The sequence below is a fragment of the Salmo salar genome, chromosome ssa07 (genome assembly GCF_905237065.1).
Source record: "Salmo salar chromosome ssa07, Ssal_v3.1, whole genome shotgun sequence".
In the NCBI taxonomy this organism is placed as follows: Eukaryota; Metazoa; Chordata; class Actinopteri; order Salmoniformes; family Salmonidae; genus Salmo; species Salmo salar.
The window spans coordinates 39649217-39674145 of NC_059448.1; the positions used below are offsets into that span (position 1 = coordinate 39649217).

The 24929-nt window shown below is 45.3% G+C and overlaps 1 protein-coding gene across 2 annotated transcripts in view; it reads left to right on the top strand.

Annotated features, from left to right (window-relative positions):
- LOC106609203 (metabotropic glutamate receptor 8) overlaps window positions 1-24929 on the top strand; it is a 264733-nt gene that overhangs the window by 185262 nt on the left and 54542 nt on the right. For both annotated transcript variants that reach the window (XM_045721976.1, XM_045721975.1), the window contains exons 4-6: window positions 14802-14937; window positions 15144-15298; window positions 15558-15695. In XM_045721976.1, the coding sequence (XP_045577932.1) occupies window positions 14802-14937; window positions 15144-15298; window positions 15558-15695 (429 nt within the window). The remainder of the gene's footprint in view (window positions 1-14801; window positions 14938-15143; window positions 15299-15557; window positions 15696-24929) is intronic.

The window sequence follows — 24929 nt, forward strand, 5'->3', positions numbered from 1 at the left end:
GGATGGAGGGAAGGAGGGAAGGAGGGAGGGATGGCGGGAAGATCAGAGGAAGTGTTGGAACAGCGGGATGCTGTCTTTCAGTGGACAGTGGAGGTCAAGGGCAGACAGGGAGAGAGGGAAAGAGAAAGAGAGAGACGATAAGTACAGCATTGATACACAGCCCAGCCCAGCACAGAGCCTTGCCTTTCTCTATCCATTCCTTAGAATCCTGACAAGTACATCGTGCATTGATGCTTCCATACTCGCATGTATCGACAGTATAGATTAGAAAAGCTCAAACTATTTGGATGATGCGTTTGATTTCTTCAGTGAATAAACATCGTCCCTCTCCTCTCAGTCTTTTCTGCCTCCTCTTCCTTCACTCTCTCCCCTCTCTATCTCATAACCTTGGCAGTTTAAATAAGACAATAGTAATATTTCCAGGCAAAGGTGTTTCAACAAATATACTCTATCCTGCGTCAGATAAGGTCATTTGAGGTTAAGATTCAAAATGGCATAATGCATGAATCAATTGACCTCCTCTCCCCTCTCCCTCCATCTCCCTCCACAATGGAGAAAGAGCTCATGCACAACCGAAATATCAATATTTGAATAGTCCATACAATGTTAACACCGCATCAATCTCGCAAGCGCCACATTAGCATAACACACAATGGCAGCGGGTAGCAGGTGAACGTAGCGTAGCGCTCTTAGCGACGCACATAATGGATTCACTGGGCTGGTTCTTTACGATGCTATTCAGCAGCATGTTTGCAGTAATCACAGTGATGTTATCAGGGACAATAGGCAGTGCCTCCATCTCCATTCAAATGGCATACATCCACCTCGCGCTCTTCTCTGCTCTGCCTTGGGAGAGAGACATGCAGAGATTTTAATAGAGACAAATTGTGTTTTATATTTATATTTCCATATTGCCAGGCTTGTATTTTCCAGTCAGTCACTGTGTGGTGGTGATAATGTGTTGTTACAGGGATGTTATGTTTATATATATCCCAGTGTGTGTGTGGAGATTGATGGTCGATAATGGTCTCTCAGATTGTGGTGGGTTCCTCTCAATCGTTCCTCGCCTCCTCCTGTCTCATCGGAAAGGCTGGAGGCGAGGGCTGTGGTTTGTCTTGGGGTGGTGAGGGTGAGTTGAGGGGAGGTGAAGGAAGTGCGAAAGAGAGAGAGAGAGGGGAGAGAAAGACGGGAAAGAGAGACGAGATTGAAAGAGAGGGAGAAGGAGAGAGGATGGCGCTCTCTCATCCCAAGATCCCATTTCATCTGCGGATCTGAGTGTGATGGGTGTTCTGTCTGATAGGAGTGTGTGTGTGTGTGTGTGTGTGTGTGTGTGTGTGTGTGTGTGTGTGTGTGTGTGTGTGTGTGTGTGTGTGTGTGTGTGTGTGTGTGTGTGTGTGTGTGTGTGTGTGTGTGTGTGTGTGTGTGTGTGTGTGTGTGTGTGTGTGTCTGTGTCTGTGTGTGCCCGCGCGTGTGTGTCTGTGTGTGTGTGTGTGTGTGTGTGTGATAGTAAGGCTGTGTATCTGATATTAAAGCCATAGCTTATGCTGCAGGTTACGATCATCAGCTCTAGCCAGCTGCAAAGCCAACTGTAGGAAGTAGAGCAGAGCTGTAATATGTCTACTGACCTTTCAGATGCAGAACGGACAGAGGGTAATCTCTTTCACCCAGACTGACCTGGGTTCTCCTCTACTCCCCTCTATGTATGTGTGTAAGAGTGTACAAAATATTAGGAACACCTTCCTAATATTGAGCAGCACTCCCTTTTGTACTCAGAACAGCCTTAATTCGTTGGGGTATGGACTCTACATGGTGTCGAAAGCGTTCAACAGGGATGCTGGCCCATGTCGACTCCAATGCTTCCCACAGTTGTGTCAAGTTGGCTGGATGTCCTTTGCGTGGTGGACCATTCTTGATACATATGGGAAACTGTTGAGGGTGGAAAACCCAGCAGCGTTGCAGTTTTTGACACACTTAAACCGGTGTGCCTGGCACCTATTACCATACCCCATTCAGGGGAACTTCAAACATTTGTCTTGCTCATTCACCCTCCGATTGGCACACATACAAAATCCATGAAACATCCTTTTTTAACCTGTCTCCTCCCCTTCATCTACCCTGATTGAAGTGGATTTACCAAGTGACATCAACAGGGGATCATAGCTTTCGCCTGGATTCACCTGGTCAGACTATGTCACAGAAAGAGCAGATGTTCCTGAAGCTGGGTTATGCTTTGTGGGCTTGTATGAAGCGCAGGTTAGTCTTTTTGTCATTCATCTTTTTGGAAGCAGCTCTGCAGAGTGGTCACTAGCTAGCACAGCCACAAAGTCATAAAATCTGATTTTAAACCTAACCCTAACCTTAACCCTAACCTTAACCACACTGCTAACCTTAATGCCTAACCCAAACCTTAAATTAAGACCCAAAAGCACATTTTTGTTTTCTTGAATTTTTACAATATTGCCAATTTTGACTTTGCAGCTGGCCCATCTAGCGGAAATTGCTAAGTTCTGCCTCCAGGACAAGACTCATGACAATAAGCAGGCAGAGGTGATGGGAATTTGTGTGACCTCATTGCCTGCTGTAGCTACAAATCCCTCCAATTCACTAGGGGATGAATCTACCTACGTGGCACAGATGGGGAGAAAAAGAGAGAGGGATGAGGAGGAAAGGAAAACTGTCTAAACCCAGGCTTGTAGATGACCTTCAGCACCACGGCACCTCAGTCATTCAGGTGTGACTGGACTCCAAAATACTGCATATCCCCCCACTCAACACCTGACATCCCCCTTCTAGATCCTCTCTATTTTCCCCTCACTTCTTCTTCTCCTTGGCCAGAGGATCAGAGGAAGATTGATCTGACTGGTCAAAACTATTGATAACATGGTCTGAGGATTGAAAGCCCTTTGGCATTAAGGCTTCCTATAGATGCAGTAACATTGCTCTCTCTCTCGGTCTCTGGGTGGTGTCAAGTATCCTGCTCTGTGCCAGGAGTTTAATCTCCTCTGTTCTCTCAGTACCTCTCCATTCTCCCCCTTCTCCAGCTTCTCGCCCTCTTCTCCCCCTCACCCCCCACTCCCTCTCCACCTCTCTCCTCTTCTCATCCTCTACACCTCTACCCCTTCTCCCCCACCCTCTTTCCTCTACCTCACTCTCTCCTCTCCTCACAGCACACAGATCTCTCCCCCTTGCCTATCCTCTCCCTCTCTCCTTCTCTCAGCGCTCAGAAAGAGGCTGACATCAGCCAGTGTTCTCTGATGATGACAAGACTCCACAGTCCTCCCCAGACACACAGACCTACTGTCTGAGAGGGAGGGAGAGAGAGAGAGGAACAGGGAGAGGGATAGAGAGAGGGAGTGAGAGAGAGTTAGAGGGAGAGAGATGGAGGGAGAGAGATGGAGAGAGAGAGATGGAGAGAGATATGAAGATTTTCTGTTTGATGCAGACAGGCACAGACACAAAAACAAAGACACACACACTCACCACTCTCGCTGTACACACACACACAAGTACAACACAGAGGCACAAATGTCAAACACACACACACACACCAATTGTACCAGCTACTTCAAAGGCCCATGCTCCTCACCCCGGGGCTTGTAGCTAAGTGTGGCTCGGAAGTAAACTTTTATCCTTTTATAAACCAATGTGAGTGTTTAGAGCCGCGCTAATGATGTTTGTGTGTGTGTGAGCGAGAGGATGCTCAGCTGCCTTGTTTGTGTGTGTATGTGTGTTGATGTTTGTGTGTGTGTGTGTGTGTGTGTGTGTGTGTGTGTGTGTGTGTGTGTGTGTGTGTGTGTGTGTGTGTGTGTGTGTGTGTGTGTGTGTGTGTGTGTGTGTGTGTGTGTGTGTGTGTCTGTCTCTTTGTCTCTGTGTGTTTCTATCCATGTGTGTTTGTTTGCGTGTTTGTGTATGTGTTTAACAGTGGAGGATCCTCAGAGGAGGAAGGGGAGGACCATCCTCCTCAGTGAATTTTATAAAAAAAATAAAAATGGTAAAACATTGAAAACCTATACTAAATATTTTCACATGTCACCAAATAATTGATTAAAACACTGTTTTGCAATAGTCTACATTAGCCTCAATAGCACTCTGTAGGGTAGCACCATGGTGTAGCCGGAGGACAGCTAGCATCCGTCCTCCTCTTGGTGCATTGACTTCAATACAACACCTATGAGGCTATTGGTTCTCACCCCCTTCCATAGACTTACACAGTAATTATGACAACTTCCGGAGGACGTCCTCCAACCTATCAGAGCTCTTGCAGCATGAACTGACATGTTGTCCACCCAATCAATAGATCAGAAAATGAATCTAGTACTGAAAGCATAAGCTACAGCAAGCTAGCACTGCAGTGCATAAAATGTGGTGACTAGTTGACTCAAAGAAAGTAAATTAATTTCTTCAAAAATGAAGGAGAAGCGAGAGAGAGAGAGATTTTGTCTTTTTTTTAACTTTCAGTTTCACTTACTTAGCTAGCAAATGCAGCTGGCTAGTTTAGTTACTCAAGTACACGGCTCAAACAGAGGGATGCTATGCTAGCTAGCTGGTTATGAGTATCCAACACAACACTGGAATTCTTCCACATCAAGGTAAGCTGTTGGTTTTATTAATATATTGCCACTGGAGCCCGCCTGTGTAACTGCTTACTGTCTAAACACTTTAACGTTACAGCATGATTGTAGCGGGATTACTAACACATTAGTTCCATTAGCTTCGTTGACTAGGACGTTACTTTAGCTAATATGGGGACACCGATGTAGGCTGTGTGTAGCGGTTATGGCATGGTTTGGCTTGGAAAGGTTTTTCACCTGGTCACATGCTGTATAGCTGATGTGTTGTTCATTGATGTCCACAAACAAAGTGTAATGTGAGAGGAAGAGAGTGCATAGAAGCCAGAATGAATACAACGTGGCTGCTATGATCAGGGGTGTATTCATTCCGCCGATTCTGTTGAATTTTTTTTCTTAAACAGAAGCAAACAAAACAGGGATAAATACCGGAATTTACCCAATAAAAACTATTGTTTGCAACTGTTGTGCTAATGATTACACCCTAGATAAGCTAGATGCAGGCAAGAGTGTGCAAGGCGGTATTGAATGTGTCACTGTCGGTCCATGTGTCACTGTCTGTCATCTCCAATTTTTCTCTTGATCTGTGTGTGCCTACGTTGTAAACTTTCATTCATAGGTTGCAGCAACCTCATGATGGGTATAGTGAAAATGTGAGTATCATGTAGTAGCCTAAACCCATCAATGTTACATTGAACTGGGTGAATGGAATATGAATGACAGTCATCCAATATGCTGTAATAGAAATAAGGCCATGCTCATGAACAAAAGAATCGTCCTCTGACCGCCACTGGTGTTGATGTTTGTGTGTGGGAGAGAGAGAGAGGAAATGCAGCTGCTACCAGGCAGTGAAAAAGCAACAAGCTCTCACAGCCTCACTGCAGAATTAGATGCTATAAAGGTATGCATTAAGGTGTCTGTAATAGAATAAATATGGCAAGAATGTAGACATTAATAATTGGATTTCTATAGCTTCCAAAATATTTTTTTTACAATGGTGGGGGAGTGCCAAGATGGAGGAACGGCGGCTTCAACACATCCTATCAGTCATCTAGTGTATATATAAATTATATAAATTAAATCATTAAATCATCAAGATTCGGCCCTCATTTCGAATCGTTAAGGTAAGGGTTAAGGTATGCGATAAGGCTGTGGTTCCCAAACTTTTTAGATTTCCGTACCCCTTCAAACATTCAACCTCCTGCTGCGTACCCCCTCTACCACCAGGGTTAGCACACTCTCAAATTTTTTTGTTGTTGCCATCATTGTAATCCTGCCACACACACACTACAGTGGGGGAAAAAAGTATTTGATCCCCTGCTGATTTTGTACGTTTGCCCACTGACAAAGAAAGGATCCGTCTATAATTTTAATGGTAGGTTTATTTGAACAGTGAGAGACAGAATAAGAACAAAAATATCCAAAAAAACGCATGTCAAAATTTTTATAAATTGATTTGCATTTTAATGAGGGAAATAAGTATTTGACCCCCTCTCAATCAGAAAGATTTCTGGCTCCCAGGTGTCTTTTATACAGGTAACGAGCTGAGATTAGGAGCACACTCTTAAAGGGAGTGCTCCTAACCGCAGCTTGTTACCTGTAAAAAAGACACCTGTCCACAGAAGCAATCAATCAATCAGATTCCAAACTCTCCGCCATGGCCAAGACCAAAGAGCTCTCCAAGGATGTCAGGGACAAGATTGTAGACCTACACAAGGCTGGAATGGGCTACAAGACCATCGCCAAGCAGCTTGGTGAGAAGGTGACAACATTTGGTGTGATTATTCGCAAATGTCAATATCCCTCGGCCTGGGGCTCCATGCAAGATCTCACCTCGCGGAGTTGCAATGATCATGAGAACGGTGAGGAATCAGCCCAGAACTACACGGGAGGATCTTGTCAATGATCTCAAGGCAGCTGGGACCATAGTCACCAAGAAAACAATTGGTAACACACTACGCCGTGAAGGACTGAAAGCCTGCAGCGCCCGCAAGGTCCCCCTGCTCAAGAATACATATACATGCCCGTCTGAAGTTTGCCAATGAACATCTGTATGATTCAGAGGACAACTGGGTGAAAGTGTTGTGGTCAGATGAGACCAAAATGAAGCTCTTTGGCATCGACTCAACTCGCCGTGTTTGGAGGAGGAGGAATGATGCCTATGACCCCAAGAACACCATCTCCACCGTCAAACATGGAGGTGGAAACATTATGCTTTGGGGGTGTTTTTCTGCTAAGGGGACAGGACAACTTCACCGCATCAAAGGGACGATGGACGGGGCCATGTACCGTCAAATCTTGGGTGAGAACCCCCTTCCCTCAGCCAGGGCATTGAAAATGGGTCGTGGATGGGTAATCCAGCACGTGGTCCCGTGTGGCTCAGTTGGTAGAGCATGGTGTTTGCAATGCCAGGGTTGTGGGTTAGATTTTTTTTTTTTAATGAAATGTATGCATTCACTACTGTAAGTCGCTCTGGATAAGAGCGTCTGCTAAATGACTAAACATTTTAAAAAAATGACAATGACCCAAAACACATGGCAAAGGCAACAAAGGAGTGGCTCCAGACCTTAATCCCATAGAAAATCTGTGGAGGAGCTGAAGGTTCGAGTTGCCAAACATCTGCCTCGAAACCTTAATGACTTGGAGAAGATCTGCAAGAGGAGTGGGACAAAATCCCTCCTGAGATGTGTGCAAACCTGGTGGCCAACTACAGGAAACGTCTGACCTCTGTGATTGCCAACAAGGGTTTTGCCACCAAGTACTAAGTCATGTTTTGCAGAGGGGTCAAATACTTATTTCCCTCATTAAAATGCAAATCAATTGATAACATTTTTGACATGCGGTTTTCTGGATTTTTTGTTGTTGTTATTCTGTCTCTCACTGTTCAAATAAACCTACCATTAAAATTATAGACTGATCATTTCTTTGTAAGTGGGCAAACGTACAAAATCAGCAGGGGATCAAATACTTTTTTCCCCCACTGTATATGATACATTTATTAAACATAAGAATACGTGTGAGTTTTTGTCACAACCCGGCTCGTGGGAAGTGACAAAGAGCTCTTAAAGGACCAGGGTACAAATAACAATAGAATAATAATCAATAATTTTGCTATTTATTTAACCGTCTTACATATAAAACCTTATTTGTTCATCGAAAATTGTGAATAATTCACCACAGGTTAATGAGAAGGGTGTAGTTGAAAGGATGCACAAAACTCTGCAATGTTGGGTTGTATTGGAGAGAGTCTCAGTCTTAAATCATTTTTCCCACATAGTCTGTGCCTGTATTTCGTTTTCATGCTAGTGAGGGCCGAGAATCCACTCTCACATAGGTACGGGGTTGCAAAAGGCATCAGTGTCTTAACAGCACGATTTGCCAAGGCAGGATACTCTGATCCAGAAATCTGGCAGTGGCTTCGAATTAAATTACATTTTCACAGAACCGCTTGATGCAATTTCGATGAGGCTCTCTTGTTCAGATATCGGTAAGTGAACTGGAGGCAGGGCATGAAAGGGATAATGAATCCAGTTGTTTGTGTCATCCATTTCTGGAAAGGACCTGCGGAATTGCGCACCCAACTCACTCTGGTGCTTCGCTATATCACATTTGACATTGTCCGTAAGCTTGAGTTAATTTGCGCACAAAAAATCATACAATGATGTAAAGACCTGTGTGCTGTCCTTGTTAATGCAGACAGAGAAGAGCTCCAACTTCTTAATCATAGCCTCAATTTTGTCCCGCACATTGAATGTAGTTGCAGAGAATCCCTGTAATCCTAGATCCAGATCATTCAGGTGAGAAAAAACATCACCCAGATAGGCCAGTCGTGTGAGAAACTCGTCATCATGTAAGCGGTCAGACAAGTGAAAATTATGGTCAGTAAAGAAAACTTTAAGCTCGTCTCTTAATTCAAAAAAATGTGTCAATACTTTGCCCCTTGATAACCAGCGCACTTCTGGATGTTGTAAAAGCGTTACATGGTCGCTGCCCATATCATTGCATAGTGCAGAAAAAACATGAGAGTTCAGAGGCCTTGCTTTAACAAACCATTTTCACTGTAGTGTCCAAAACGTCTTTCAAGCTGTCAGGCATTCCCTTGGCAGCAAGAGTCTCTCGGTTGATGCTGCAGTGTACTCAAGTGGCACCGGGAACAACTGCTTGCACGCGCGTTACCACTCCACTATGTCTCCCTGTCATGGCTTTTGCGCCATCAGTACAGATACCAACATGAGCAGCAGCTACGTTTGGCTACATATGGACCATTAGTGGAATTCCCATGAGAGAGAAACGGTGATTGGATTCTAATTATTTGACTAGACTACCTGTATTTGACATTGTGTTGTTATTTCACCGAACACTAGATGGTTTAATTTGATTTTTGGCAGTAAAATGAGGCTACTCAGGCGAGAAAAAAACCTCACCCAAATGTATAGCCCCGTTAGAAAAAAGAAATGGAATGTTTGAAAATGTGAAGATTTATTATTCTTTTTTAAAATATTTGTTATTTTTTCAAATGTGAATCACATTTTTATTTGGCGTACCCCCGACAGCATTGCGCGTACCCCTGTTTGGGAATACCTGCAATAGGGTAAAAAAACTACAAAAAACAGTGTCCACGACTGGGATCAAACATGCAACCTTCTGATCCAGAGCCATGGGATTACATCTATCCAGTCACCCCCCATCACAACACACTAGCAAAACCCAAGCCTATTTGATGTTAATAGCACTCACTGTCGCCCCTAGTGGTCGGTTTTGAAGGCACTTCCCAACGTCCTCAGGACATAGATAGACATCCAATTTCGTCTTCAATCTTGAACAATCTCCCTGGAGAAAAAAACCCCAGTAGTGCTGTCAATCATGAGGCCCAGATAGGGTTGCAAAATTCCGGTAACTTTCTCCAAATTCCCAGGTTCTCCAGAAGGAAGATATCCGGACTTGGGATAGAATAAAGAGGAAATCCAGAGTCCTCCAACCAGGATCTCTTGAAAACCTGGGAGATGTATGTATCAACTTTAGGCCTGGATATATGAATAGCCTAGTTCTAGCGAGTGGTTTGGGGGGGTTGGTTCTACATGGATGTATATCTGTGCATTACATGGTTTGATACCTCATCAAGTACATGACGCTGTCTGTCTGTCTGCTGCAGACGTTTCATGTTAAGGAAAGTCTGATGTATGTGTGTGTATGATCTTTGTTTGATGTGTGTGTGATGGATGTGTGTGTGACGCTGGATGCTCTTAGATGCTGTTAGATGTCTGGCAAAATAACATGTTTTATTATCCTTGCCTATATGTCAGCTGAAGATGAGTGGGCTGCATAGACAGCTTTCCTAATTGAGTGTGTGTGGGTGGACCTATGCAGGTGCGTGCTTCTCTGAATGTATTCTTTGTAAATCTGTGACTGCAGCATGTGTGCTTGTGTGAGTGTGTGTCCATCTGTGCCGGTAGATGTGGTGGGAAGCTTCAGCCATTCCGAGAAGGTCTGAGAGAGCTTGCAGTGGCACAGACTCATCATACTGTGAGTGTGTGTGTGTGTGTGTGTGTGTGTGTGTGTGTGTGTGTGTGTGTGTGTGTGTGTGTGTGTGTGTGTGTGTGTGTGTGTGTGTGTGTGTGTGTGTGTGTGTGTGTGGAGGTGTGATTGTGGAGGTGTTCCACATTCAGGCTGAGAGAGAAATGAGAAGTGCTCGGGTTTTGTAGAGCGATGTCTCGTAATGAAAGATTTATCAGCAGCACAGCTCCTGCCTCTCTCCTCTATACACACGCACACGCACACGCTCACACCACACAGTCACCGCTACCGCTACAAAATGCCTGGTCACCTCGGCAGCTAGCGCTTTGAAGCTAACATTATTAGGCATTCTACTAAGCGGGAGGGGAACCCCCGTCAGGTTATAGGTGGACCTTCCTGCAGGAGGCCTTTTGCCTTTTGGTAGGCCGTCATTGTAAATAAGAATTTATTCTTAACTGGCTTGCCTAGTTAGATGAAGGTTAAATAAAAAGAGGAGCTGTTTGAAGTCAGGCCTCCCAGCAGGTAGGAGCACTCCTAGTGATGTCACAGCAGGAAGAACACACACACACACACACACACACACACACACACACACACACACACACACACACACACACACACACACACATAGGGGTGAATCCTTCAGAAGGGTATAAATTAATTATATTCTCTCTGTCTGAACAAAATGTTTTATACTTTAACATGATGACATTGGTAGGTGAGCTAACAGAGAATAGAACAGTTTCCCACTGTGAAATTGACTTTTATAAAACTGTTCAATAAGTCACACAAGGCTGAGTTGTGATTCGCCGGTTGAATTATAATTTTTTTGGGAGATGAACAGCTTCTCTCTAAAACCAGATTGTTCTGCCTGTGTCCAGAAGCAGAGTGAGAGGCACGCACGCACGCACGCACGCACGCACGCACGCACGCACGCACGCACACACACACACACACACACACACACACACACACACACACACACACACACACACACACACACACACACACACACACACACATCAACTACTGCTGCAGGAGTGGGTTTTAAGACTGAGAAATTATGGAGGAGAGAGAGCAGGGGGAGATAAAAGACAAAAAGGAATGTAGAGTAGAGGCAGAGAGAACAGCGATCTCGTCAGCATTCTTAATTCAATATGTTAGTGGGGTAATGGAACAGGAAAAAAACAAATTGGGAGAGCGAGTTCATTATCCTGGAAAGAGATAATGTGATCCAGCATTGGGAAACAGGCTGGATGTAATTATCATTGAATAGAAGCACGTTACACACCCTGATAAGGACCTTAGCCATACAGTTGAAGTCGGAAGTTTACATACACTTATGTTGGAGTCATTAAAACTCGTTTTTCAACCACTCCACAAATTTCTTGTTAACAAACTATAGTTTTGGCAAGTCGGTTAGGACATCTACTTTGTGCATGACACAAGTAATTTTTCCAACAATTGTTTACAGACAGATTATTTCACTTACACCACAATTCCAGTGGGTCAGAAGTTTACATACACGAAGTTGACTGTGCCTTTAAACAGCTTGGAAAATTCCAGAAAATGATGTAATGGCTTTAGAAGCTTCTAATACATTTACATTACATTTAAGTCATTTAGCAGACGCTCTTATCCAGAGCGACTTACAAATTGGTGGATTCACCTTATGATATCCAGTGGAACAACCACTTTACAATAGTGCATCTAAATCTTTAGGGGGGGTTAGAAGGATTACTTTATCCTATCCTAGGTATTCCTTAAAGAGGTGGGGTTTCAGGTGTCTCCGGAAGGTGGTGATTGACTCCGCTGTCCTGGCATTGTGAGGGAGCTTGTTCCACCATTGGGGTGCCAGAGCAGCGAACAGTTTTGACTGGGCTGAGCGGGAACTGTGCTTCCTCAGAGGTAGGGAGGCGAGCAGGCCAGAGGTGGATGAATGCAGTGCCCTTGTTTGGGTGTAGGGCCTGATCAGAGCCTGAAGGTACGGAGGTGCCGTTCCCTTCACAGCTCCGTAGGCAAGCACCATGGTCTTGTAGCGGATGCGAGCTTCAACAGGAAGCCAGTGGAGAGAGCGGAGGAGCGGGGTGACGTGAGAGGCTAATTGACATCATTTGAGCCAATCGGAGGTGTACCTGTGGATGTATTTCAAGGCCTACCTTCAAACTCAGTGCCTCTTTGCTTGACATCATAGGAAAATCAAAAGAAATCAGCCAAGACCTCAGAAAAAAAATTGTAGACCTCCACAAGTCTGGTTCATCCTTGGGAGCAATTTCCAAACGCCTGAAGGTACCACGTTCATCTGTACAAACAATAGTACGCAAGCATAAACACCATGGGACCACGCAGCCGTCATACCGCTCAGGAAGGAGACGCGTTCTGTCTCCTAGAGATGAACATACGTTGGTGCGAAAAGTGCAAATCAATCCCAGAACAACAGCAAAGGACCTTGTGAAGATTCTGGAGGAAACAGGTACAAAAATATCTATATCCACAGTAAAACAAGTCCAATATCGACATAACCTGAAAGGCCTCTCAGCAAGGTAAAAGCCACTGCTCCAAAACCACCATAAAAAAGCCAGACTACGGTTTGCAACTGCACATGGGGACAAAGATCGTACTTTTTGGAGAAATGTCCTCTGGTCTGATGAAACAAAAATAGAACTGTTTGGCCATAATGACCATCGTTATATTTGGAGGAAAAAGGGGGATGCTTGCGAACCGAAGAACACCATCCCAACCGTGAAGCATGGGGTTGGCAGCATCATGTTGTGAGGGTGCTTTGCTGCAGGAGGGACTGGTGCATTTCACATCTCTACTATTATTCTGACATTTCACATTCTTAAAATAAAGTGGTGATCCTAACTGAACCTAAGACAGGGAATTTTTACTTGGATTAAATGTCAGGAATTGTGGAAAAAAACTGAGTTTAAGTGTATTTGGCTAAGGTGCATGTAAACTTCCGACTTCAATTGTATATCTTCCTGATCACGGGAGGTGAGTTGGACTTTTCATAAAGCACTGATAATCATATGATTTAAGATGATATGCAGAGAAGGAGACGGCTGTTGGAGTAGCAAGCCTGCAGAGTATGTTTCAATTCATTAATTAATTAACTCCCACTACATAATCCACTGGGGTGATATGATGCTAGATATGTGTGTTTACTGCCTCTACTCAGTCTCTGTATGTACACAAACTCCCACTGTGAAACATATTCCTGTATTGCTTTTCTCAGTAGCTTGTTAGTGGTTTTCACTTGGAGCTGTGTGTCTGAAGGGCAGGTGTACTGACCGCTAGGCTGCTATAGTGGAGCTGGTGTCACCACCAGGGTGCACTACAATACTCTGAGTCATCCACTGCCATCTGTCGCTCTTGCTCTTGCTCTCTGTCTCTGCCTCTCTCTCTCTCTCTCTCTCTCTCTCTCTCTCTCTCTTTATCTTTCTCTCTCTCTTTCTCCCCCTCTCTCTTTCTCTTTTTCTCAGAGATGTTCTGCCATGCTTGGTTCTCTGTAAGCGATGGGGTTTGTGTGTTCATAGAAAACTCACACTGGTCCCTACATGTCGACGATAACAAGTACCATCCATTAGAAAAAGAAGCGTTTGAAAGTTAACTCTGGGTGCATAATAATTTGTTTTTCTTTGATAAACAGTTTTTCGGCACATGAAAGAGCAATTTTTCAGTTCTTGGAAATCGGGACCATGCTTTGAGAGCGTGAATGAGAGAAACCACTGTGAAATGAATGGTAATTGAATTGGGAAAGAGGCTGAGTTTATTCAGAGTGTAATGACTATGGTTAGTTCACATGAGAGATGAGTTGAGAGATGGGTTTGAAGGAAGAGACGAAACAGCCAAGTGACTCACAGGACAAAAATAGAATAATATTGTCTTTCAAAATACAATTTGTTGGAATTCGTCTGTCAAAATTGTTGGTTGAAGGGTCAAATCAATTTGACCTGGAAGATACAACTTTAATAGCGCCGTGATGAGGCAGATGCTATGCCTGTGTTTGGGAACCCTTGTCCTCTATGGGACAGTTACTAATGACCTATCAATCCCCAGTACAACACATTGCGTAGCCCTATTATGAGACCGACTGCAGTGAGGAAGCAACAGAACAGAAGCAGGCCTGTTGGAGGGTGTCTCACACCAACCATTATTCTAGAGAGGGCATTCATTTGGTGCTAATTAGTATTTTTCTACGGGATTGTGTGTGTGTGTGTGTGTGTGTGTGAGTGTGAGTGGAGAGAACGCTTCTTTGATTAAGTACAGTAATACAGAGCTCCGCAGACACTACAGATGTTCATTTAATGGCCTGGAACTTAATGAGACTGGCTGAGGAGACTCCAACACACACACACACACACTCCCCCATATCACGTTCCAAGGCTTATTATACGACACTACACTGTGAGTTATTAACAGCAATATTAAATATGAAATATGGCTGTGTGTGTGTGTGTGTCCGCTCCAATATGTCCTGTCACGCTGTGTTTGTGTAAATCCTGGTTCTGTGTGCTGGCGGGATTGCAACAGGCTGCCACTTCAGGATCAGGCACGTGACCAACAAACACTATTAGCTCTCTTTGTCTTTCTCTATCACAGCAGTGGGAGTCACAATGCTGTTTACGATGTTCCCATATTGATGAGGATGATTCAGATACTAATATTTTCTCTCTTTTTTTTCTCTTTTTCTCCCCCTCCCCTCTCTCCCTCTAGGTGGGGTGTGTATAGCCCAGTCTCTGAAGATCCCGCGTGAACCCAAGCCAGGGGAGTTTGATAAGATCATCATGCGTCTGCTGGAGACGTCCAACGCCAGGGCTGTCATTATGTTCGCCAACGAGGACGACATACGGTATGTCGTACAGCCCCCCCCAAAAAACAAACACACGACTACGCCTCTATAGCCTATTCCTACACCACTACACACACACCCTTGTACCTTTCTACCCCGGTATACCACGTCGGTCGTAAACTCCAGTCCTGACTCCTATCTCCCCTTCCTCTTTTTCTTCCCTCCTCTCCCTAACCCCTTTCTCCCTCCTTCTATCTCTCTCTCAGGCGTATCCTGAACGCGGCCAAGCACAACAACCAGACTGGTCACTTCCTGTGGGTGGGGTCAGACAGCTGGGGCTCCAAGATCTCCCCTGTGATTGGCCAGGAGCGGGTGGCCGAGGGAGCCGTTACCATCCTGCCCAAACGAGCCTCCGTGGACGGTACAGACAGAAGCCATTTTAGATGATAGTGTTTTGAGGGGAACGAGTTAGACTCAGTATACCCTCAACAAGGTTGACATCACTTCATACCAGATGTTTACACGTCTGTATTTACATGTTATGTCACTCACTGACCCCTCCTCTACCCCTCTCCCCTCCCCTTCACTCTCCTCTCCTCTTCTCCCCTCCTATCTCCTCTTCCACCTCTCCTCCGTCCTCTCCCCCTTCCTCTCTTCCTTCCTCATCCTCTCCCCCACAGCGTTTGACCGTTACTTCCGGAGCCGCTCTCTGTCCAACAACAGGAGGAACGTGTGGTTCGCTGAGTTCTGGGAGGAGAACTTTGGCTGCAAGCTGGGAATGCATGGCAAGCGCCCCGGAAGCCCCAAGAAATGCACAGGCAAGATACTATGGCGCTGGAGCACAAGAGAATGGCTATTGGCTCAGTACATGGTGAAGGATGGGTAGTGTAGGCCAGGAATAGTAGTAAAGCAGAGGAGTATGGGTAATCTAGGCTGGCAGAAGAGTTAATGCCCTATAATCATCCCTAGACAGGCTACTTAATATTAACTCTGTTCACACGTCATTGAGCATGGATAGCTTTACTCTCTAAGGAGAATGGTTTGTTCTATATGAACACCCGCTGTGTGCTCAGAGCTCTGTGCAAATGACATGAAATGATATGCAGAGTACAGTAGAGCCCCCTGGCTGGTCCTGCATGGATGAGTCTGGAGAGAAGTGTGTGTGACAGTGTGTGTACACAGTCTGTGCAGTTTGGGCTTGTAGAACAGTGTTTGTTGGTGTGTATAACTGTGTGTGAAATAGTGTGTGACAGTGTGTGTTCACACAGTCTGTGCAGTGTGGGCTTGTAGAATGGTGTGTGTGTGTATCAGTGACAATGTGTTTATCGGTGTGTGTCGACACAGCTGATATTTTGGTTCCAGATGAGATTTTGAGGTTTTTCAGTGTCTGACTCCATCACAGCTCGCTAGCCCCGTGTCCTGAAGGTCCACTTATACATGTGGTGAAGAACAGTGGTGATCGATGCTGTTTAAGATTTATTTTTTTTGTTCATGAGCATGGCCTTATTTCTATTAAAGCGTATTGGATGATGGTCATTCATTTTCCATTCACCCAGCTCAGTGTAACAGCGATAGGTTTAGGCTACTACATGATACTCAGATTTGCCCTATACCCATCATGAGGTTGCTACAAGCTAGCCTATGAATAAATGTTTACAATGAAGGATCACACAGGTCGAGAGAAAAATTTGAGGTGACAGACAGTGACACACTCAAAACCGTCTTGAATAGTCTTGCCTGCATCGAGCTGATCTAGGGTGTATTCATTAGTCCAACAAGTTGCAAACAGGAGTTTCTATTGAACAAAATCAGTTATGTTTGTCCCCGTTTTTGTTCCATTTGCTTCCGCGAAAAGTTTTTCAACAAAACACCCCTGATCACTCATAAACACAGTTCACTTTCATAGCAGCCACGTTGTATTCCTTCTCGCATCTATGCGCGCTCTTCCTCTCACCTTTTCAGCTGTATGTGACCAGGCGAAAGAACCTTTCCAAGCCAAACCATAACCGCTACACACAGCCTATATCGTTGTCCCCATATTAGCTAAAGAAATGTCATAGTCAACATAGTTAACAGAACTAATGCGTTAGTAAACAAACCCACTACAATCATGCAGTGACATTACAGTGTACAGTCAGTATGCAGTTTAGCAGTTACACTGGCGGACCCCGGTGGCAATAAATTAGTAAAACCAAAAGCTTACCATGACTTGGAAGAGTTCCAGTGTTGTGTTGGATAGTCATTGACCCCCCCCCCCATACACACACACATTTTTCCACACTGCTATTCTCTTTTATTGTAACAAGCCTCTTGCAAGAGGGGTCTGTGTGTGTGTGGAATCAGGAGCAGGAGAGCAGATGGGTTCCAGGGAATCAAATGTTTTAATACAGGCGATCCCAAAGGCATAGCACAAACACAAAAGGTAACTGCACGAAATGTAGCATCCACCCACAGGGATAGGAATACAGTTCACACAGAGGAGAAACCTCAACTCCGAATACTAGCGAACACAAATGTCCACGGTAAAACACATACCGCACAAAACGAAACACAATCCCGTGGTGCAGGTACGCACCCCTTACCGTACTAATTATTAACAATCCCGCACACAGCCTAACCTGCAGCGGGGAAATATAAACCCACCGAATCAGATACAACAAGACACAGGTGTGACAAACCAGACAGTGCTAAACGAAAAAGGAAAATGGGATCGGTGGCAGCTAGTAGGCCGGCGACGACGACCGCCGAGCACCGCCCGAACAGGGAGAGGAGCCACCTTCGGTGGAAGTCGTGACATTTATTGTCTATGCATAGCCACTTTCCCTCTACCTACATGTAGAGTACCAGTAAAAAGTTTGGACACACCTACTATTTTCTACATTGTGGAATCATAGTGAAGACTTCAACGCTATTAAACAACACATATGGAATCATATATAGTAACCAATTTTTTTTTAAACAAATCAAAATACATGTTATATTTGCGATTCTTCAAAGTAGCCTCCCTTTGCCTTGATGACAGCTTTGCACTTTTGGGGAATAGGTTGTGTTAGTGTTTGCAGCATGTATCAGTGTATTCTAGCCAGTGTGTGTGTGTGTGTGTGTGGGGGGGGGGGTTAAATAGTAAGCTGTGTGAGCAGTTTTATCTGCACCTGTCGCAGGCTGCAGGACTATCAAACACAAAGACTGAGTCAGCAGCACTTCTGGACATCAGTGTGTGTACTTGTTTGTTTAGTGCAACACTTTTAATCCAGGTGGTTCTCTTTGAGCTTGTGTATAAAGCTGGAACATGCCCTCCCTCTCTCTCTCTCTCTCTCTCTCTCTCTAGTGTCTCTCTCCTCTCTCTCTGTCCTCTCATTTTGAAGCCACTGTAGTAGGCACTCAGCCGAAGGTAGATAGGGGCCAGTGCTCTGGTGACTCTCTCTGGTGTGTCTGTGTATGGAGAGCCCTGTAGTGGCGCGGAGTGTCAGAGTCGATTCATTTCTAGTGCGAGAGTTCACGACCTTTGCATCATCAACACGGAAACCAATCAGCTGCCTCGGCTCGATCCTGCTGTTTGGGGTCATTGTCGTGACAGCTAGCACAGTGTGTGTGTGTGTGTGTGTGTGTGTCTGCGTGCGTGTGAGCCCTCTCCATACCTCTCTTGTCCTTCTGCTGGGAATACATGAATACAGTGGGCTAATGAGTATCACCCTCAGACACAACCCTATAGACCTCAATCAACAGTTGTACTTACAAAACACACACACACACACACACACACACACACACACACACACACACACACACACACACACACACACACACACACACACACACACACACACACACACACACACACACACACACACACCATGTTGAGAATCTCTGCCTAAAATGTACTGGATGTTCGTCAGTCTTGGCTGAGAACAGAGGGAACACAATGTCTCTTTTAGAATGGTTGATTCTATATCAAAACACTGCTCACAGAAGCACTGAGGTGTAACATATTTTCTTTACTCCTGTGTGCGTGTGTGCGTATGTGTGTGTGTGTGTGCGTGCGTGCGTGCGTGCACGTGAAAGTCTGAAGGATGGAGCCGTCAGCAGTCTGAGAGCTAAAGCTGCCTGATTCCCTCAATTTATTACCCGGTTGTTCCTGCGCGTGGTGATTTCCTCACCGGGGCCTAAACGAATCCGCTCACCGGTGAACGGGATTGGCTCTGACAGAGGCAATGAAGCAGGGGTCCACACGCTGGAATTAGGGCGCAGGACAGCCAGGCAGGGAGGGAGAACACAGGCAGGCAGACAGGCAGCACATAAGTGAGCACGCTTGCACGAACAAACAACTTGGAATTAGGGCGCAGGAAAGGTTGGCAGACAGATAGAAAGGGAACACATTTGTTGGTTCACCTCTGTGAGGCTAAAGGATAAAGCACCCTTACCTCTGTGTTTATGTGGACTGCAACACTGCCACAGTTCTACATGTTTGTAGGATAATAAATCATCCTTGAAGAAGCAAGTTATGAGCAGAGGAGCATCTGTGTTCTTTCGCAGTCACAGCCACCCTGCCATCTGCTAGGGCTCTCTAATTGAGACCCAGGCTCCGTTTCGGCCTACTCCTTCTCCTCGTTTAGTCCGGTGATCACGTGTGCCGGCCTATACTGTATGTCAACTCACCCTCAATGGATGACATGGGGCTCTGGTTTAAACTCTTTCTTACTATAGTTGTGCTTGTGTTGGCTTTGTGTGTCTGTGTACACGTGCATGCGTGCATGTGTATGCGCTCTTATATGCATGTGTGCGTGTGTGTGTACATTACTCTCGTCGTAGATGGGTAGCAGAGCTGACTGCAGCAGGCAGGGCCGTCACAGTGTGTTCAGCAGGACATCCATCCATCAGTGCCACCAACACCACTCTTCTATCAGCCTGGCTGTTCTAGTGCTGCTGACACAGACACACGCCTTTGAGGCTAATGTAACTTAAAGAGAGGCAGAGAGAGGCAGAGAGAGAGGCAGAGAGAGAGAGGCAGAGAGAGAGGCAGAGAGAGAGAGGCAGAGAGAGAGAGAGGCAGAGAGAGAGTGAGAGGCAGAGAGAGTGAGAGAGAGAGGCAGAGAGAGAGAGAGAGGCAGAGAGAGTGAGAGAGAGAGAGAGAGAGAGAGAGAGAGAGAGAGAGAGAGAGAGAGAGAGAGAGAGAGAGACCCTCCCTCTGCCGGTTCTCTCCAGGTAAGCAGCTGTGCTAGCACCATGTGACCTGTCTGATCTTCATTACACTAAACACAGCTTAATTAGTCACAACAGGGACAACTGGCAGCCCTCAGAGGACCTGGCTTGACTGCACACCTGTGTGTGTGTGTGTGTGTGTGTGTGTGTGTGTGTGTGTGTGTGTGTGTGTGTGTGTGTGTGTGTGTGTGTGTGTGTGTGTGTGTGTGTGTGTGTGTGTGTGTGTGTCTGTCTGCGCCTGGCTGCTCCACTGGGCTTGTACCTGTTAGATTGATGTCAGAGTCTCATGTGCCCTCAGACACACACACACACACACACATAAACAAACACACACACACACACACAAACACAGCCCGCTTGTGCTGGGCCTGTGACATGAGTTCGGGAGAACAACCATTGCTCCGGTAATACATTTTCACGGTCCAGCTTACTTTTAACAATAGCACCTCTCTCTTGTGGTAACTTCCTCCTCCTCCACTCTCTCCTTTCCTCCACTCTTTTTCTCACTCTCTCACCTTAACATTCCTGCTCCTCTCTGTCACTCTCCATCTTTGGCAAAGCCTCAGTTCGGACGTGAGGTAAAGGAGAGAAGAGGAGGAGTGAGGGGAAGGAGTGGAAATGATCAGTATGTTGAGCATTTAAAATATGAATTGACTTTGTCTGAGTCATTAATTATCTTTCTCTCTCTTCCAACACAACACTAAACCCTAGCTCCAGTCACAGGGACATTTTCTCCCTCTGATGGTTACTTAACAGCCGGGTTTATACTGTCATTACTGGTGTGGAACGTGATGAAGAATACTCATACCATGGTTTAATGCTTGGCTCAAGATCACTGTTGTCAGTATCTATATATTTAGGCCTATTGATTATTCATGTCTGTCTTGGCGGATAGGCACTTTTTAAGGGAAAGCGAAAAGATGTTGGAGAGTTGCCGATGTAAGTTGGAACTTGTTCATTTTTGTGAAATTGAGAAAGCAAACGTACGCAGGTATGTGTGTGTACCTGTTCTCTATATGTGTGTGGGTGTGTGGGTGTGTGTCAGACGAGATATGAGCAGGTGTTGGTTTAGGGCTGGATATGTATCATGTGTCAGTCAGTCCGCCCAAGCATGTATGAGTGTACAGTGTGCATTATGTTTGTGCATACATTTGTGTGTGTGTGTGTGTGCCTATGTGTGTGTGTGTATGTGTGTGAGGGAGTGTGTTTGTGTCTGTACAGTGTGTGTGTTTGTCCGTGCATGCACATTTGTGTGTGTGTGTGTGCGTGTGCGTATGTGTGTGTGTGTGTGTGTGTGTGTGTGTGTGTGTGTGTGTGTGTGTGTGTGTGTGTGTGTGTGAATGGGGAGCAGTACCCTGGGCATGTTCTCTCAATCTTGTCAGCTGGATCCTGACATGTTCAGGATGTGTGTGATAAATGAATGCTGTGTTAATCTCATGCCTTTATGCTAATATATTCATCACCATCTGAATGTGTGTGGTGTTTCATTTGTAATTATTATAAAATACTTTCTCTTTCTAATTATAATATTGTGTATTTAATTTACATATTTATAAAGTGGGGAAAGTGCCCTGTGTTGAACAAATGGAAAGGCTTTGTGTGGTGGAGAGAGAGAGAGAGAGAGAGAGAGAGAGAGAGAGAGAGATGTCAGAGAGAGAGAGAGAGATGTCAGAGAGAGAGAGAGAGAGAGATGTCAGAGAGAGAGAGAGAGATGTCAGAGAGAGAGAGAGAGAGAGAGAGAGATATCAGAGAGAGAGAGGGGGGGGATTGAATTTGCAATCCTAATTGACGTTTAATTGAGAAGCTTGTTTAAATCATTAGGTCCTCTGTCAGCCGTGTTGCCATCAATCACTGCTTAAGGTGCCATATTGTTCCCTACAGATAAATCACAGCACTTAGCCTATTACCATGCTAGCGTCGGCCTGTCAAACCACTCAGACTGTTGGATCTACAGCTCTATTAAAAAACATGCATCACATGTGGGTGATTTATGTCCTGATATGTGTGTGTGTGGGTGATTTATGTCCTGATATGTGTGTGTGTGGGGTTGTTTATGTCCTGATATGTGTGTGTGTGTGTGTGGGTGATTTATGTCCTGATATGTGTGTGTGTGGGGTTGTTTATGTCCTGATATGTGTGTGTGGGGGTTGTTTATGTCCTGGTGTGTATGTGTGTGTGTGTGTGTGTGGGTGGGTGGGTGAGTGATTTATGTCCTGATGTGTGTGTGTGTGTCACGACCGTCGTTGTAATCATACTCAGAACAAGGCGCAGCGTACGTAGAGTTCCACATCTTTATTAAATGAAACTCACAAAAACAATAAAGAGCAACGAACACGTGAAGCTATGGAGTGCTCACAGGCACTACACATAAACAAGATCCCACAAAAACCAGTGGGGAAATGGCTGCCTAAATATGATCCCCAATCAGAGACAACGATAAACAGCTGCCTCTGATTGGAAACCATACCAGGCCAACATAGACCTAGACAACCTAGATAGGAACACCCCCCCCTAGTCACACCCCGACCTAACCAAAATAGAGAATAAAAAAGGCTCTCTATGGTCAGGGCGTGACAGTGTGGGTAATCTATGTCTTGTAAAAATATGCAGCATTGGTGTTTTTCAATGCTTGATCTTGATAAAGGTGATGTAACCTTGTCTTAAGTGGCATCTCCTTCTCTGAGACCTGGAAGGGGAAGCGTCTCAGAGTAGGAGTCCTGCTGATCTAGGATAACATCCTCCCTGTCCATGAAATCTTATTCATTATGATCTAAAAGGCAGAACTGATCCTAGATCGGCACTCCTACTCCGAGACGACTACTTTATGAATTTGGGCCCTGAAGTAAGTCAATCCTGTCCTGTGCCGTTTGCCTTGTGGTACGGATGGTTGCTTTTGCAGTGAAAAGTGCTGGTGGCAGCATTGTACTGAATACAGGTTGACCTGTTTCACTTATAAAGACATCACCTTTGATTGGTTGCTGATGACAGACCAGGTAGATTGTTTGGATGTGTCTTTTCTAAATGGACCCTCATCCCAGAGCACTGCAGGTATGAGACCCTGCTGGGTGGTGGGATAGCCACGGCTTCGCAGAGTTAAAGGGATACTTCAGGATTTTGATAATGAGAGTCAGATAAACCAGAGTCAGATAAACTTGTGGTTACAATTTTTTTGCCTCTGCATGTAGTTTGAAGGAAGTCTGCATTAGTCTGCGTTAGCGCAATTGCTAGCTAGCGTTAGCGCAATGACTGGAAGTCTATGGTATCTGCTAGCATGCTGTTTATGTGTGTGTGGGTGCGTGACTGTGTGCACGTTTGTCTCTGTGTGTGTGTGTGTGTGTGTGTGTGCAAGTTTGTAAGATAACAAATATCTGCCTCTACAGCCAGGCTTATTATTACACAGTCACAATGAGCTATGCAAATTCTCCCTGCCTTCCGCCTGTGTTCTCCCAGATTATTAAAGCACAGCAGAACGGGCAAACTTAATTTAGCAGGGCTGGGGCTGCCATCGTCTGAGCTGACAGTGATTGTGATGGGGAAGGGTACGGCTGCAGTGTGTGTGAGAGAGATAGAGAGCGAGTGTGTGCATATGTATGTACTGTGTATGTACTGTACCTGTGTGCATGGGTGCATACGTGTGTATGACAGGGCTGGATCTCCTGTGTGTGACGTGGCTGGGACAGACAAGGACAGACAGACAGTAAACATGACAACTGCTGCACCTCACCCTGCCAGCCAGTCAGCTAGGGAGGGAATGAATTATAATGACGCAATTGAAGGAAATGTAACAGCATTGTTTTCTGTAACGGCAGTAGCTCCACCCACCCTCCCCTGTAAGTCAGTAGAGGGAATGCAGAAGGTATCTAGTCCTCCATGCTTGTGCCTGAAATGGCACCCTATTCCCTATATAGTGCCCTACTTTTGACCAGAGCCCTATGGGTGCACAATATAGGGAATAGGATGTACCCTGTGTAGTCTTATCTGGGGACTGAGTTGAGATGGATGCCATTTTCTTTATTAGGAGCTCAAAGGGTGATTATGTGGTTGGCTGGACTGTAAGCCTGCTGCGTGTGTGTGTGTGTGTATGTGTGTGTGAGTGTAGGGTTTATGCTGTGTGCCTGGGGCTTAGTAGTGATACAGTAGCTATCTCTCCAGCTTGTCTAGTCAAAGCCAGGATAGGATTCTGATTGAGTCTGATGGCTCAGCACCCATCCCCAGTGTTTCCTTACTGGCCTGGGTTATGTCAGAGGACTGCTTCTTTATGTTATAAGCTCAAGGCACTGGGAGCTCTCTCCGATAGGATAAACTCACAGAGCCTATTTGGGATAAACTGAGTCAGTTCCTCTGTAGTCAGTGCTTACACCTGGTGGGATTACCCAGTGATGGACTGGATGGCTCCGGACCTTGGGGGGAAGCAGTACTTCTGATTTGAGTGGCTTTTAACTATTGGGGCTGATTTCTATGATGGCTCCAGCGGGCCCACAAAGTCCTTCTTAGTTGTTTGGTCTCTTGGGAAGTCAGTATCTCTTTACTGTAGCTCGGACCGTATCCTTCATAGGGAATAACCAGGTGTGTGTGTGTGTGTGTGTGTTTGTGTTTGTGTGTGTCTGTCCTGCTCCTGCTCCTGCTAATGCATCACCTTCACGTGAGACTTGCCTGCTGTGTGGAAGCCGCTATAAAACTGAATTGGATTTCCTTCTCCTGAGCCTATTAATTCTACACAGACACGCTTATTGATTGAAGACTCTTCTTAATTCACCTAGCCCGGGCATGTTTTTTTTATTTATAATCTTTTTTGCTTTTTTTTCCCAGAAGGCTTGTACTGAGGAAAAAGCTGAGTTATAAGCTGAAAGAAT